The sequence below is a fragment of the Paramormyrops kingsleyae genome, chromosome 4 (assembly GCF_048594095.1).
Source record: "Paramormyrops kingsleyae isolate MSU_618 chromosome 4, PKINGS_0.4, whole genome shotgun sequence".
Classification (NCBI taxonomy): Eukaryota; Metazoa; Chordata; class Actinopteri; order Osteoglossiformes; family Mormyridae; genus Paramormyrops; species Paramormyrops kingsleyae.
In genome coordinates, this window is record NC_132800.1 from 7,794,985 (window position 1) to 7,809,527 (window position 14,543).

At 48.8% G+C, this 14,543-nt stretch overlaps 1 protein-coding gene across 2 annotated transcripts; it reads right to left on the bottom strand.

Annotated features, from left to right (window-relative positions):
* Positions 1–330: 330 nt before the first annotated feature.
* Positions 331–13,764, bottom strand: rhpn1 (rhophilin, Rho GTPase binding protein 1). 2 transcript variants are annotated; one of them, XM_072710570.1, is made up of 17 exons: positions 13,454–13,764; positions 13,164–13,323; positions 9,819–9,934; positions 6,687–6,815; positions 6,112–6,190; positions 5,759–5,836; positions 5,476–5,600; positions 5,184–5,350; positions 4,859–5,049; positions 4,564–4,720; positions 4,125–4,244; positions 3,737–3,931; positions 3,570–3,646; positions 3,206–3,352; positions 2,774–2,932; positions 522–2,645; positions 331–405 (listed from the first exon to the last, which is right to left on the bottom strand). In XM_072710570.1, the coding sequence occupies exons 2-16, from the start codon at positions 13,224–13,226 to the stop codon at positions 2,439–2,441; spliced, it is 2,010 nt and encodes a 669-aa protein (XP_072566671.1). In that variant the 5' UTR covers positions 13,227–13,323; positions 13,454–13,764; the 3' UTR covers positions 331–405; positions 522–2,438. The 2 variants fall into 2 exon arrangements, with proteins under 2 accessions (XP_072566671.1, XP_072566670.1); XM_072710569.1 differs by lacking the exon at positions 331–405 and having other exon boundaries at positions 491–2,645; positions 4,564–4,723.
* Between the last annotated feature and the right edge of the window lie 779 nt (positions 13,765–14,543).

The following is a 14,543-nucleotide window of genomic DNA, read 5'->3' on the forward strand; positions in this document are numbered from 1 at the left end:
AAAATACTCCTCTCTGTAATCAAACACGAGGGCTCAAAACTTAAAATCAATTAACACTTAACACTCCATCTGAAAACACTGTTTGTCAAATTGCTTCACACATGATGCTCAACTACTAACTGCAGTGTTTTTACGTCTCTGTTTTGGTAATGTTTACAAAACAATACAAATCAAGAAAAGTATATATCTGTTTGCAGAATATGTGTTAACTGCTGCATTGTCAATCAATCAGTGCAATGACCCCCCTGCACAGCTACAACCCCAAAGCTGAAAAGTACCTCAAGCTAAACTCAGGATCCTCTGTCTGCTTCCCCAGGCTGCAGCAGATCCACACGAGGTCGTCTACCATGCCAGGGTTCAGAAATAGAAAGTGGCAAGATGCCCCCAGCCCCCTCCAAGTGGGCCCTGAAAGAATGAGGTTGATGCTCACTGATATACTGAAAGAGAGTATCAAAATCTGTTTCTTTTTTATTTGTGCCTATTATTATTAATACAAATAAACAGACTATGTTACATCTCACATTATCGGACTCTGATGTGTTCTTGGTGCTGGTGCTGGATATCACTGTAGACTTTTATCCACCCATCAACGACTCCCTGGCTAAAGTTGACAGTTCATGAAGTTGACTAGGGAAGGAATGAGTGAGTGAGCGAGGAAGGTAGCACAGACAAAAAGCGGTATCGGGACACACTTCCATCTTCGATGGATCACTATGCTCCACCTGTACGTATGAAGTCATCGCTGACGTAGACGCTTCTGTGCCCCGCCCCCACAAGAAAAATGCCTCTTTACTATGCTTCGATTCCACATTTTTCATTCCCTGGTTCTTTGCAATGTTTCCCTTTATCTTACTTAAATAAAACAACTAAATAAACTATTAATGAGCATAAACACAAATCCACTTTGGAATGTTAGGCTCCGGACCCCCCGCGACCCAGTCGGATAAGTGGGTTGGACAATGGCTGGATGGATGGAATGTGTGTGTCATTTGAAAACAATCAAAACCAAATATTATACTTTAAAGTATCTTTAAATAATGACAGTTCATTTCTTCAGGGAAAACCACAGTTAGAGCCTGTTAAAAATTCCCTACCAATATTTCTTGTTATCTCTGTAGGTTAAGTGTCATAATTTGTTAATGTGATGTAACATACAATATAATATAATATACTACTGTAATGTTTCAATGCCGTCATGGCCGGCCTGTACACTGGTACTGCGAGTGGCAGCACCAGTGTACAGATAGATATCTATTTCTGGAGGGTGGGACTGGGCAAGGACTGGGTAGAGGTTAAGTCAATGCTGGGATTTGCATTTTTCAAATAGAAATTAATGGAAAGTTCCTACAAAGATACAAATGGGTGTGTGTTTATGTGTGTGTGTGTGAGTGCGTGTGTGTGAGTGAGGTGTGTGTGTGTGTGAGGTGTGTGTGTGTGTGTGAGTGAGGTGTGCATGTGTGTGTGTGAGTGAGGTGTGTATGATGCTTTTCAAAAACACCTTATTCAGTCTTCCTGTATGGAAAAGACAGGAGCACTTTGCAGTCAGTCCAACTTATTCACATTTATGTACAGAGAATGCGGTTTGAACATCCTCAAAAACATGCCAATACACCCAAACCAAGCCACGGTTTCTCATGTGACACAAGTTCTCCACAGGAATGCTTACAGATGGCTGCAAGTTTGTTTTCTCATTGAAAGATCATAAGGTCCACAAACAGCTCCACCAGATTTGGGACCAGGGGCCAATTTGCATCAGAAATCAACAAAATCCCCTAACCATCACATAAAAGATTGCAGTGCATGTTCGACAGCTCAGCCTAGATCGTAAGTCACATTTCAGCTTTTGAATTCAGGTCTATTTCTATAGTAAACTCAGGGGGGGTTGTTCTGACCCCATTCCCTTAGAGCTGCCTTGTTACATATATTAATTAAATGTACTCATTCATCATTTAACAGAACAAGTTTCCAAGATTCCAAGTTTCATTCACAGTTTCAGTCAAAGCAGACAGTTTTATCCAAGTAAACCCAGTTCACACCTTGGAGAGACGTGTGTTCAGATTCCCCTGTTCAGCAGCATTGATAATGGTCTTCCTGTCCAGGGCTGACTGCTACTCCTGCCCTCCTTCCTCCTGCAGCATAATCCCTGCCCATGGGCCACTTCTGGGAGTCCTTAAGTGGCCTTGCCCAAAACCACTGTCTCACAGTCACCTGTTTTTCAAATTCCTTCTGGGATTTCCATTTCATCAGCACTCGGGTCTGTGAGGTCTGCTTAGCTCCCAGTTGAAGGCTCGGGTTCAAATCTCACAGCGCTGTGACTCTCCCTCCTCCTGGAGGGTCCACTGTCAGCTTCTGTCTGACTCCCGCCAGTCCTTGATCACTTCCTGAGCACCGTTTAATGCTCTTCCCCGACATGCTCTCCCATTCGCCTGTCCCAGTGATCACAAAGCTTCCGCGTCCCGCGGGGCTCCAAAGGAGAGACTGAAGGCGGAGCTTAGCCTCTTGGAGACCCCGCCCCCTGCCCCACCCTTCTTCCGGGTCCAGGTGAGAAGGGAGGTGGGGCTGCCCCCCTTGCTGGGTGTGGGATTCCGCAGGTGAACAGCGCTCTCATCGATGCCGCATGGAGAGAGAAAGACAGACCTCTGCACCTCAAAGAGGAAGGGGAAGAGAGAGGGAGAGGAAGAGAGAGAGATAGAGACAGATGGAAAGAGAGAGCACTCAGTAACTAATCATCAGACCTACAAGCAAATGTGTGGCTGCATAAGTGTGCACGTACCTGTTTTAGCGTCTTGGGTGACAGCATGGTGACAATGCCGAGCTCCACTCCCCCGTCGCTGCATGCCTTTAGCGCCTGCACCACCTCCACGTGCTTCGCCCACTTACAGTCCGCCCCGTTCACCGCCACGATGTAATCACCCTCGCAGAGCCCCGCCTCCTGCCATGTCGGGCACACGTGTCACTTCTCCTCTCCACTTCCTGCCTCCCAGCAGGAGCCACTTCACGAAGAACCCTTCCAGTGTTCATCAGTTTGTTCATTAATATTCATCGGTTTATCATCAATTAGTAAAGAAGAGGGGGAGTTAAAAGGGGAGGGGCTTAAAGGGTAATCAGGTTCAGAGGTTGGGATTGAAAGGGCGGGGCAAAAGAGATCTGCTGTTTGGGATTTTGTGGGTGGGGCAAAGTGCTTGAGAAGTGGGTGTGGTCTCACCGAGGCATTGCCCCCTGGTACCACCCCAGCCACAAGCACAGGAGAGTCTCCCCGCAGCGTTAGGCCCAGACCGCTGTCGGATCGCACCAGCCTAATGCGCCTCTGTGGGCACCACTGGTTCCGGGCTGAAAACACGGACAGCGGTCCCTGTAAGGGGAGGGGAGTACAGGGGGTGTACTGTCATCATAGAACTATAACCAGCATTTATTACCATATAACTCCAGCATTTGTTCTGCTGGCTGTTGCTTGGTATTTTATCAAAGAAACCTCGGACAAAGTCTCACCAGGACCTGACAGATTTAATGGCCTCCGCTCAAATCTCTTGATGCCCCTAAAGCCCACTGCAGGGGGGTGGTGAACGTACCAGTCGCTGAAAAAGATCTGTCACCCGCACTTTTGAGAAGTCAGGGGTCTTCACATCTGGCTTATGTTGAGTCTTGGCTGAGACAGAGAGGAAGACAGGAGAAGGGAAGGTGAGAGGCTGCCCTCTGGTGGTGGATAACCTATCTCACATGTAGGCACAGTGCTCACGGTGGATGTCGGGGGCCTCGGCCGTCTGGCAGAAGTCGTCCTCACGGTCGATCTGCGAATAGGCACTGAGCGAGCGCTTGTGCACAGATGCCAGCACCTCCTGCAGGATGTCCATCTTGCGCAAGACCCTGCAGAGGCCGTGGATGCGCATGGCCTCCTCATGGCGGATCACTGCCCGCCGCAGATGTGCTTTACCTGTGCAACACATGGCTACGGCTAACCAGCTAGTCAGCACAGTGAGGTTACACACAGTCACTGCTAACCAGCTAGTCAGCATGGTCTGGTCACCAAACCACTAACCAGCTACATCTGAGCTATATTTGTACCTGTAGCTACACAATCACACGCTCCCAAGTGACATTATGACTCCCCTCCCCCCTGTCCTCACCCAGCCTGCGCCTCTCCTCAGGGTCCCTCAGCACCATGCCCAGGGGGGGCCCTGATGGCTTGCTGCTGTGAAGCTGCTGCAGCATCCGCTCCCCCAGGCCGTCATCCCATTCTGTGGAGTCTAGGGGGCGACAAAAACACACATGCTCTCCATCAGGAAGTTGACTGACACATATACACAGCTAGCTAAGCTCCAGTTCTAGACCCTTAGTTACGCAGGGGGCCCAAAAAACTCAGTCTCTTGGTTATGATAAATTTTGTTAATGATGCTCTATAGATCTTGCACTGAGAGGGTAAAAAAATTCCTCTGATGCATAATTAACTATAAGTAAAAAGGTCATTGCTGCGTGGCAGAATCAGGGACCTTAATAACGACCTGTAGTCTGTCACGGAGATAAATGTACCCCACAGCTATGACCGAGGCATGTCAGGGAACTCACGGGCATAGCTGCACAGGGCCAGGCCGGCGTAGTAGTGAGAAAGTGCGCGGAAGTGCTCATTCTTGACCTGTGCCAGTGTCGCCCAGGAGAAAGGAACATAGTCCTTCACCGGGGCCTGCTGCATGGTCTGGACAGCCAGCCAGTACATGTCAGACACCTGCTGGGAGCACGGTCACGGTCAATACACGGTCATTACAGTCACAGCAGACACACACAGTCAGTATGGTCACAGCACACTCGCAGGCACAGATGCTGGCATAGAACGTGAAGTCGCATGCGTGAACTATGAACTGACCCGCGCGGCCTCTTGCGCCACCTGCAGGTGGGAGGGGAAATCGCCGTCCTCCAGCACGAGTAGCAGCACCCGCTCAAACACACACTCCTGCACCTGCGCCAACATCAGCCGCACCAGCATTCCCAGCGAGGCGCCGCTCATGTCCAGACTGGGAGCGTTGGAGAAGTTTTCCTTCAGGTAACTGAATGCACCTGGAGGGGTCGACGAACAGATATTGGTGAATTCAAAAGACCGTTGTAGGTCCTCCTTGTGGATAGGGGGCGATCTAGAGCCTCAAGGATACATTTTCAGAACTCCCAGCCATCGGTGTGGGCGTTGTCCTTACCGGCAGCACACTGAAAGGCATCGATGGCGTTGGCGATGCCCTGGGCACTGCTGCGGTTCTGCCTGGTGCCGATCTGGGTGTAGAGCGCCCCCACATTGAACAGCACGCTGCCCTTCTCGAAGGCCAGGGCCCGCTGGCTGGATGGCACACCCGTCAAGGAGTCGTACCTTTGAAGGAGGCGTAGCAAACAGCTAATTCGGGACCTGCTGTTATACCATTAACTGACTCTTATAGGCATGAGACAGGGTTACCATGGTAACTTTAAGAGCTTCCTAAGGGATCAAGGTCTTACCAGTGGAACTGAACAGCCAGCATATTTCCAGGGTGAAAGAAGCGCTGTTCCAGGAAGTAGAGCTGGTTGTAGTACTCTATCAACAGCTCCAGACCTGCCTCATTCCGGCTGGGGGTACGCATGGCCTGATAGGACACACATTTGAATGAAAATATTCTGGCTGCCATTTCTGCAAATAGCCTGTCAACCACTAGAGGGCGACATTGACTGACACACTCTTCACTAACAGTAATACAACTGCAGGTTTTAAAATAAGGCCAGGCAAAGTGAAGCCGGATCTCACCTGCCGAAGCTCATTAAGCTCCTTAATTTCTGCCTCGTACTGCGATGCTTCCTCACCATAGTGCCGGCAGATGAAATCCTGGTGGAGACACAGTCGGAATGAGTGTGGATTCACCATCATGATAATTATAATACTCCTTTGCCCACGCCCCCATTGCACCACCCTCCAAAGGCAGTCTGCCAGCAAAGAGGATGTTCAGGAGTTATTTTCCACCTCACCTTCAAACAGAGACGTAGATTTGGGTATGGATAGTCTCTACCAATAATGTGGGATTATCATGTGTGTTTAGGGGGGCGGGGGGTTCGGGGCTGATTTGGTCCCTACCAGTGTTAAAATCAAACCTACGCCCTTGCCTTCAAAGGAAGTGAGAAGTCCAGTTCTTTTGTCTCCTTCAGGCCCAGAGGGATCATGGGAACGTTGACCGCCTCACTGCTGGAAACATGACAGTAATATTAGGATGTGGCCTTGTAGGTCTGCGAAGGGGAGGGGATGATGTGGGACAGGTCTGTCTGTGTCTGATAGACCCTCCATGTCACTGCATGACCCCCAAGTCATTGTATGAGTATAGTATCGTGTGGGGTGTCACAGTCCCACCTCTTGGTCAGGTAGACCCCCATGTTACTGAGTTACTGTAATATCATTTCGTTAATACAGTCCCACGTCTGGGCTGGGTAAACTCCCGTGTCGCTGTGTGAGTGTAGTATCATGAGGGGTGTTGCAGTCCCACCTCTCAGTCTGGTAGACCCCCATGTCGCTGTGTGAGTGTAGTATTGTGTGGAGTGTTGCAGTCCCACCTCTCAATCTGGTAGACCCCCATGTCGCTGTGTGAGTGTAGTATTGTGTGGGGTGTTGCAGTCCCACCTCTCAATCTGGTAGACCCCCATGTCGCTGTGTGAGTGTAGTATTGTGTGGGGTGTTGCAGTCCCACCTCTCAGTCTGATAGACTCCCACATTGCTGTTGAGCTCTTCCAGCTCCTCTTTGAGCAGCTGCAGGTTGGAGTTGACGATGCTCAGCTCAAGAGCCACAGTCTCTCTCACTTTGTGGTTGGTGGTGGCCCTGGAGGACAAAAGGACCAAAGTCACTCTAGCGGACAGGGTCATGGATCTGATGGGAAATCGCTGGAAACCAGGCCATTTAGGCTGATTTAGCTTATTTCAAATCATAGCAAATAGAAAACCAAAAAACCCATTTTAGATGAGTGCAGAGAAGGAAGATATTTCAGTTCAAGCAATCAGCCACCATACAGGTCTGGGGGTGTAATCCACCCCCCAAACGCCCCCATGCCCACTAGGGCACCATGAGCAGCCCCCACAGCCCCACCATAACTCTGCAGGCCTCTGCCTTACTCAGAAGTGCCCTGTTTCAGTGACCCATGAAAATTATTAATTTTTGATTCATCTGTTACCACATTCCTCAGACTGGTCGGACAAAACAAAAGGAAATGCGTCAAGTTAGCTCCTTAGAAAAAAACCCTAAAAACTCCCCACCATGGTGCAACACTCCGTCTACAGGAAGCACTGACAGCGCCACTGGTTACGTCAAGCCGGGCCGTGTCGGGGCTCGCTCCGCCTTAGCGCACGCCGGGGCACGGCGGTCAAAGCGCCGGCTCTCACGATTGGCCCAGCCCACCTCGAGGGAGACTTAGCAAGCAGACTGTGGTGCCACTGCAGGACCACTGTCCTCGTTTTAGCATTTCCAGATGCAGCGGGAGGAGAACGACACTTTTAAGACTGTGTGCGTTGAGCTGAGTGGGAACCCCCAGCTGTGTCTGATATGGAGTCCGAGAGATGAGAGGCTGGGTGCAGGACTCTTCCTCAGGACATTAATGGGTTAAGAAGAGGGTGGCCTGCAGGCGGAGGGTGCGGCTTACCTTGGGGGGGGGGTTGGTATTCACAGTGATTAGCAGGGAACCTTAAACCATAATCCTGTGAAGTGCAGCTCCCTTGATCAGCAACCCTGATTGCCCCATTCTATGGTAATTAGAGGCAGTTGTTATCATTTCATCAGGCATTTTAGGGAATAAAGTTGGCGGAGTTTTGAATGCGGCAGACCGGATCGCATTCACGTTTGGTAATAGAGCGATTCCTCTGTCAGCTGTAATGTAACGCTGGCTTGTTACCTGCCCATCTGCACCTTTAACACTGATAAAGGGACTAAAATGGCAACTATCTAAAAGGTGCGGAGAGCGACTGGTTCCTGTTAATCGGTCTCAAATGCTGGGTTAGAAGTATATGAAGAAAAAGAAACCCTGTAATTCATCCTGCCCCCGTCCTCCTGTTGGCCCCCCTCCCGCATCTACATCATGAATCTTTTTGTACAGACTTTGATCAGAAAAGCCCCAAAGCAGGGATTTTTAAAACCGCATTCATCACACATTTTCAAATGAAAGAACTGTCATTTAAGGAAAATTATTTATATTTCCACTCCCCAGTTGCAGTGACTTTGCTCCAACATTTAATGGGGTTTTATTGATAATCCCCCCCCCACCCCCAATCCACCCCAGGGCTAATTTTCACCATTTACAGTTACACACTTGGGTCCAGTAACTCATTCTGGGGGAGGATGGGCCTCCTTGAGAACAGACAGAATTAGAAGCCAGGGAGGGAGGGGGGGAGGGGGTTACTCAAGAAATTGTAGTGCCTGTGTGTGTGTGTGTGTGCGTGTGTGTGTGTGTCGGGGGGGGATTTACAGTAACAGACCCAGTGCGGTGTTTAGAATGCCCAGGGGCTCACTGCTTACCCACCCCCTCAAAAAAACTAGCTAACCTGGGGGAGGGGGGGGTGGTGGTGTGGGATGTTTTTGTTTCTGAGTCTTTGATGGGGGCAGGTGAGTAACCAGAGTTGAATGGAGGGAGGGGCGGCCATTTCTGACTGAGAAAAAGACTTACCCCCCCTAGGCACAAAGACACACAGACACACATACACATGTACAAGACTGAACCATGCCCTAATCCCCGAAGCAAAACCAAACAATGATAAGGTGAGCTTCCCACAAACCCAAAACAAATATAAAAGGAGCCTGATAAAGAAATTTAACCCCCCCCCCCCCACATACCAAACTGAAAACGTCCCGAACAGGAAGCTATGAGTGTTACCGTCACCGACGGTCACTGCATGACACATGTGGGTGAGGTAGTCCCCCAAAGAAATCGAATAAAAAAACCTCGATGTGCTTCCTTTGTGCCCCGACCGCTAAAATGGAACTGAGTGGCCAGTCAGACTCCAGCCTGTCAAGGGCCCCGAGATTCTATCTCTGTGATGAGACTGAGGGGCAAATCAGGCTCCACCATGGGTACCACCTCACAGAACATTTACTGACCAATGGCATTAGGGAGCAACCTCACAGAACATTTACTGACCAATGGCATCAGGATACTACCTCACAGAACCCTTACTGACCAATGTCATTATGGTCCTAACTCACAGAACACTAAATAACCAATGACATCAGGATACTACCTCACAGAACACAAACTGACCAATGGCATTTGGGAGCAACCTCACAGAACACTTACTGACCAATGGCAATCATGTACCACCCCACAAAGCAATAAAACTAGTCTTGTGTGCCAGATGTTCCCTGAAATCAAGTATATAAATCATTCCCACACAGAAACATAATCTGTTATTCTTTACACTGGGGGAGAAATATTCCACATCAGTGTTTCCCAGTGTTCCCAGTACAGGCACGCATATCAGCATCAACTGATGTGCATTAGTAATATTATCTGAAGCCAGGCTGGCATTTTGAAATCCGCTGACTGTGAGGAAACTCCCCAGATGAATAACAAGAAACAGGACGCACACCACGGACCTCCCCCCTCGACAAAGAGCCCCCCCCCCCACCCCGACAGCCACGTGCCCCCACAGCAGCAGAAAAGCTACAGTCATCATCTGCACAGGAAACAACTGCCAGTCAGCAGGTGTGAGTCTGGCCTGTACCAAAGCAGTGTCGGGGAACTGAATCTCATGATCCCATGATTTTTTTTAGAGGGAAACAAAAAAAGCCATGAGGATAAATGGGAGGGGAAAAATGCAAAAAAAAACCTGTCCCCCTCACCTGAAGAGATTCTCTGCCCCAGTACGCATGAGCATCTCCTTGTTGATCTGCTGGTGGATGCGAGCCCGCTGGTGCTGCAGCCGACTGCGCAGAGTCACCTGTGGGGGGTCGCATGCCTGTGTGGCAGTGGGGGAGAGGGGGGGGGTAGGCAGAAAATCTTCCAGTTAGAGGATTTATGTCACATGACCACACCAACAATACCAATGAATCGATAACTCTCAGTGAATACCGGAGTCACAAGAACAAACATACAGCAGGGGGCGTAGTGGTTAAGAGCAGCGAGCTGTTTGCAGTATCAGAAGCTAAAACCCTTCTGGTCAGCACCTTCTTAAGAAGCAGCAGATGCGGCTGGCACTACTTCTGAAGCCTCCCGTTGTCGACTGTTCATTGTTGAGTCGGCCAGCATGATTTAAGTTCCCACATAAGTCTCAGACTGACCCACTTATTATGCATATTAGGGCTTTTCCTGAAGCAGCTTAGGTCACATAACAGCACATAACAGATGGGTGAGAGCGGTGGGTCACATGTCCGGATGCATGATCGCTAAGCAACCCGGTGCTGTATGAAACGGATGCGCAGAACAGAGTGAGGTCCGGCCAGAGAAATCCAATCCGTACCTTTCTAACCATTTATCTACACTTGTGTTTGAATGTGAAATTAGTACTCCGCAGAGGATTGTGTAATGGCCTGATTTTTAACCCAGTCTTGGGGGGGGGGGGGGGGGGGGTTAGGTGTACTCAATTTATTTAAAGAAAAAAACAAAGCCCAAAAACATTTAATAACCTCCGGGGCATCCAAAAATCTACAAGTTATAAGTTCAAGTGATATGATCACCTCGTCTTTATAATCAAATCAAACTGATCCCACAACACACCCAGGGGAGAAAACCGTAGGAAGAGCTTACAAAGCTTTAGTTATATGTTTAGTATACTTTAAGTATATAAACGTGGGTTGAAGACCTTTACAGTGAGCATTCAGGAATTTAGCCTCATACAGCAGACCAAGTCTGCAGAAACAGCAGCACTGACTGAGATGCTGAATAGGTAGCTGATCACAGGTCTGGCTGCCTGGATTTGATGTCAGATTCGTGGAAAGGGGGACACTTAGTTCTGGATGACCCGTCACACCCTGATGGCAAAATCAGGGCTCCTCCTCCACCTAACACATGTAGGGAGCATCATCTCCAAACAAACATTTTGATTGGCAGCTCTGGGGAAAACTCCTCCCACCAAAAGCTGCCCTGGGGAACAACAGCTAGTAAAAATCTGGCTGGAGTGGATCAATCAGCGGCCAGAGAAGGAAACAAGAGCCACTTGTCAGTTATGAGCACAATGAAACAAGGTCATTGCAGACGGAAAAAAAAAATAAAATAAAAAAATAAAAACGTATGTGGCTTTGAGACAATGGCCCGATTGTGCCATTGCTGGGTCAAAAACTGGCTCTTAATGGTCTACTGAGTCTGTCAAACACTTATTATGTATTTCTACATAATCAGTGAACAAAAACACCCCCTCCCCATGAGTTTCCAGCCCAGGGAGGGATTCTCAGTCCTGAACGAAAGCCAGGCCAAATGGCATGTCGCAGCACAAACAGAAAACGGGACACCATAGCAATGCTCAGACTGCAGTCCAGTTTGGCGTGACGTGGAATGGAAAGCTTCTGAGATCATTCTGAATGAATTCTAGATCGGAGGGGGGGGGGGGGGGTGGGACTGAACGTCAACTAGCGGAACATAGCTGGGTCATTTGGGGTCACTGATTTCTCCATGGGGAAAATCAGACAATTAGACAACGAGGTAGGAATCCACATTGCCACTGTTGCCCTTTCCTAATGGGGGCGGCTGAAAGGCTCGCCCTATTGGTGGATACAGACAGCAATGGGAATCCTATTGGATGGAGAATAAGCTTGAAGATTGCATGATTCAAGCCCAGTGACACTAAAAGAACCCCCTCAGTGTCCTATTATAAGACAGTGAAATGCCTGTCATGTCATCCATTCTGAGATATGCGGGGAAGATGTAGGCGGAGCCTTCCAGAGTCACTGGTCAACAGGTGCACAAAATGTGCTTCATCTAAGCCAACAGGGTGGCAGGGGTCCCCTGGGCACCAATGTAATGAAATGGCTTGCCCACCTTGGCACGGCAACTAAGGGCCCAGATGCCACATGAGTGGTCAGAACATCTCCCATTGCCAACCCCAGTCCTGCACAGCGACCGTACCCCGGCCACTCTGTTTGTGTCATGATCCCTTGAGCCTAATCCCCCCCTCTGGCCAGGGAGATTACAGCCCTGGATGCATGCTAGTTTCCTAATTAACCACTGGGAGGCAGCAGTGTCCAGATGGCGTCCAGTATTTGCAGCTCTTATTCAGTATACCCCCTACCAAGGGCAACGTAACGTAACACAACTCCCCCACCAGCTACGCGGTCCTATGTGCGCAGAGCATCACTCTTCTACAGGAGAGAATACCAGCCCCCACGGGCTATGACATATATTCATCTTATTTCACCACAAACCTAATTAAAACAATAAGCCAGTGTCCAAGCCCATAATCACCTTCATCATGTGGAAATATAGTGTAAAACGGCGTTTATTTTTAAAAAAACAATGAGAGGCGAGGGGGGGTGGGAATCTGCAGTAGACCCCTGTTGTGTTGGGCTCAGGGGCGAATGCCCCTCCGCACGCCTCCTCAGTTATTAGGTGCAATTTCTGGATTTACACCCAAAGCAGACATTATTCAGACGGTTTTAAATTGCATAACATGTTAGTTCTTTCAGAAAAAAATGCTTTAACAGCAATTAATAGCGCGTCAATAAACAAACTGGCATTTTCTGAAACACAGTTGAGGCTTAAAAAGCGAACCGGTGTTCTGTCGATATATGCTGCCTTGTCGAAAAATGCCACCGTAGTGCTAATCGATAGCCCTAACCCTAACTCTTACCCTAACCCCCCAAAACCCCTAAAATCCTTACCTTAACCCTAACCCCTAAAACCTAACCCTAATCCCAAAACGGTGGAACTGCACATGCGCAGAAAGGCTCGATAGCACCTCTCGATAGGTAGTATTTTTCGACAGAACACCGGCTCTGGGAGCCTGGTGACAGTCATCAGCTGTGATAGGTCCAGATCCGGGGAAAGAGGGTGATTAACCGTAATTATCGCTCCGGTATCGCTGGCTCGCTGATCCCATGCCAGCACCATATTAAGCTTGCAGAAAGACTCTTGCAGAGATTATTTCACGGGAATGGTTTCAGCAAAAATATGCAGGTGCAGAGTGGTAACATGTAGGGCATGTAAAGTTGATTAAGTGAAAACTAAATGCAGGATCCGCGGTGACAATCCCGTACCTTTCGCGTGCTCCCTCCGGGACTGCTGAGCACGTCCTTCGGCCAGGCGTCACTCATCTCCATCTCTCTTCCGCGAATCGAGCAGGGAAGGAGTGGGGCGATAGCTCAAAAAAGGTCCATCGACGACTGCCCTTCTGTCTGCTTGCGACTGTTAGATCGCCTGTTCGAGATGCAAAATAGGTTAGAAAAATGAGACCCACAGCGTGCATGACGAACGGATTAATAAGAGCCTCCTGCACCCATTCATTTACACCATTATGACGGAAAACAGTGTGGGAGTTCAAGCATACCTTGTTTTATACGCCGGAGACGAAGCGCACGGTCTAATCGCAGAGATGCTGGTGTTCTTATATATATATATATATATATATATATATATATATATATATATATAAGATGTCGAGAAAGAGCCAGTATGAGCTGGGATACAAAGCGAACTTCTGACCCGTCCTCCTCGCAATCGAGAAACCGGCTGCCTGGTAAAATGCAAAAAGAAACGTTGATGCTATAACGTAAATGGACTGAATACTGTTACAATAAAGTTCTCGGTATTAATTTTGATCGCTCCACTTGTTACTTCTTCTCTACTTGCCACAGTGTAGCGCAGCTGGTTGTTACCCACTGGGGACTTCGCGTGGGAGGAGGGACTCGTAGGTACCGAAGAACCAATCAGAAGGCGAATTGCAATGACTGTCGGGTTGTTTCCTCCAACTGGGGGCGGCGTTACAGGCTGGGACAGTAGAGTTGGCGTTGCCCTTGGCAACGCAGAGGCATCCAGGGGCGGGACAGTGGATCCGGAGCCGCGGGCCGGACCGGCGATCGCCGCCTGAACAAAGGGGCCAGGATTACGCACCATGCGGGGGTGGCCGCCGCAACACGGAAGACTGTTTAGAGTAAAGAAAAGGTTTTTAGCTAAGAAACGCACAGACGTGGTTGGAGCGTGCGGGGGTGACCCAGTGATACTGATTTAGCTGCATAAATTGAATTCCTTTGCCTATTTCAATGAACGAATAAAAGGCAATTTATTTAAACTCAAGTTTACTCTTCTAATTGCTCTTATTATATATAAATATATAAAATTGGGTGAAGATAGAGATAACAACTGCGGATTTTAATTATAATTTATTTGTTTTATGTGACTTCTTCCATCCTGTGTGACTCGCAGAGGTGGGTGGAAGATCATGACGTCATCCCTTTTTACTTAATAATGTGCGTTCTGTCCAGACCCGCCCCTCTCTGGGACACTCCGGGTCTTTTCCCGGAATACAGTCAGAATTCTATTCAACTCTAGACTCCAGTATCGGCAGCTGGCCGAGTTAATAAATGCTTAACGTTAAGGGAAATTGTCAGTTTTTTCCTTACCGGTTTTGTTTGTACTGC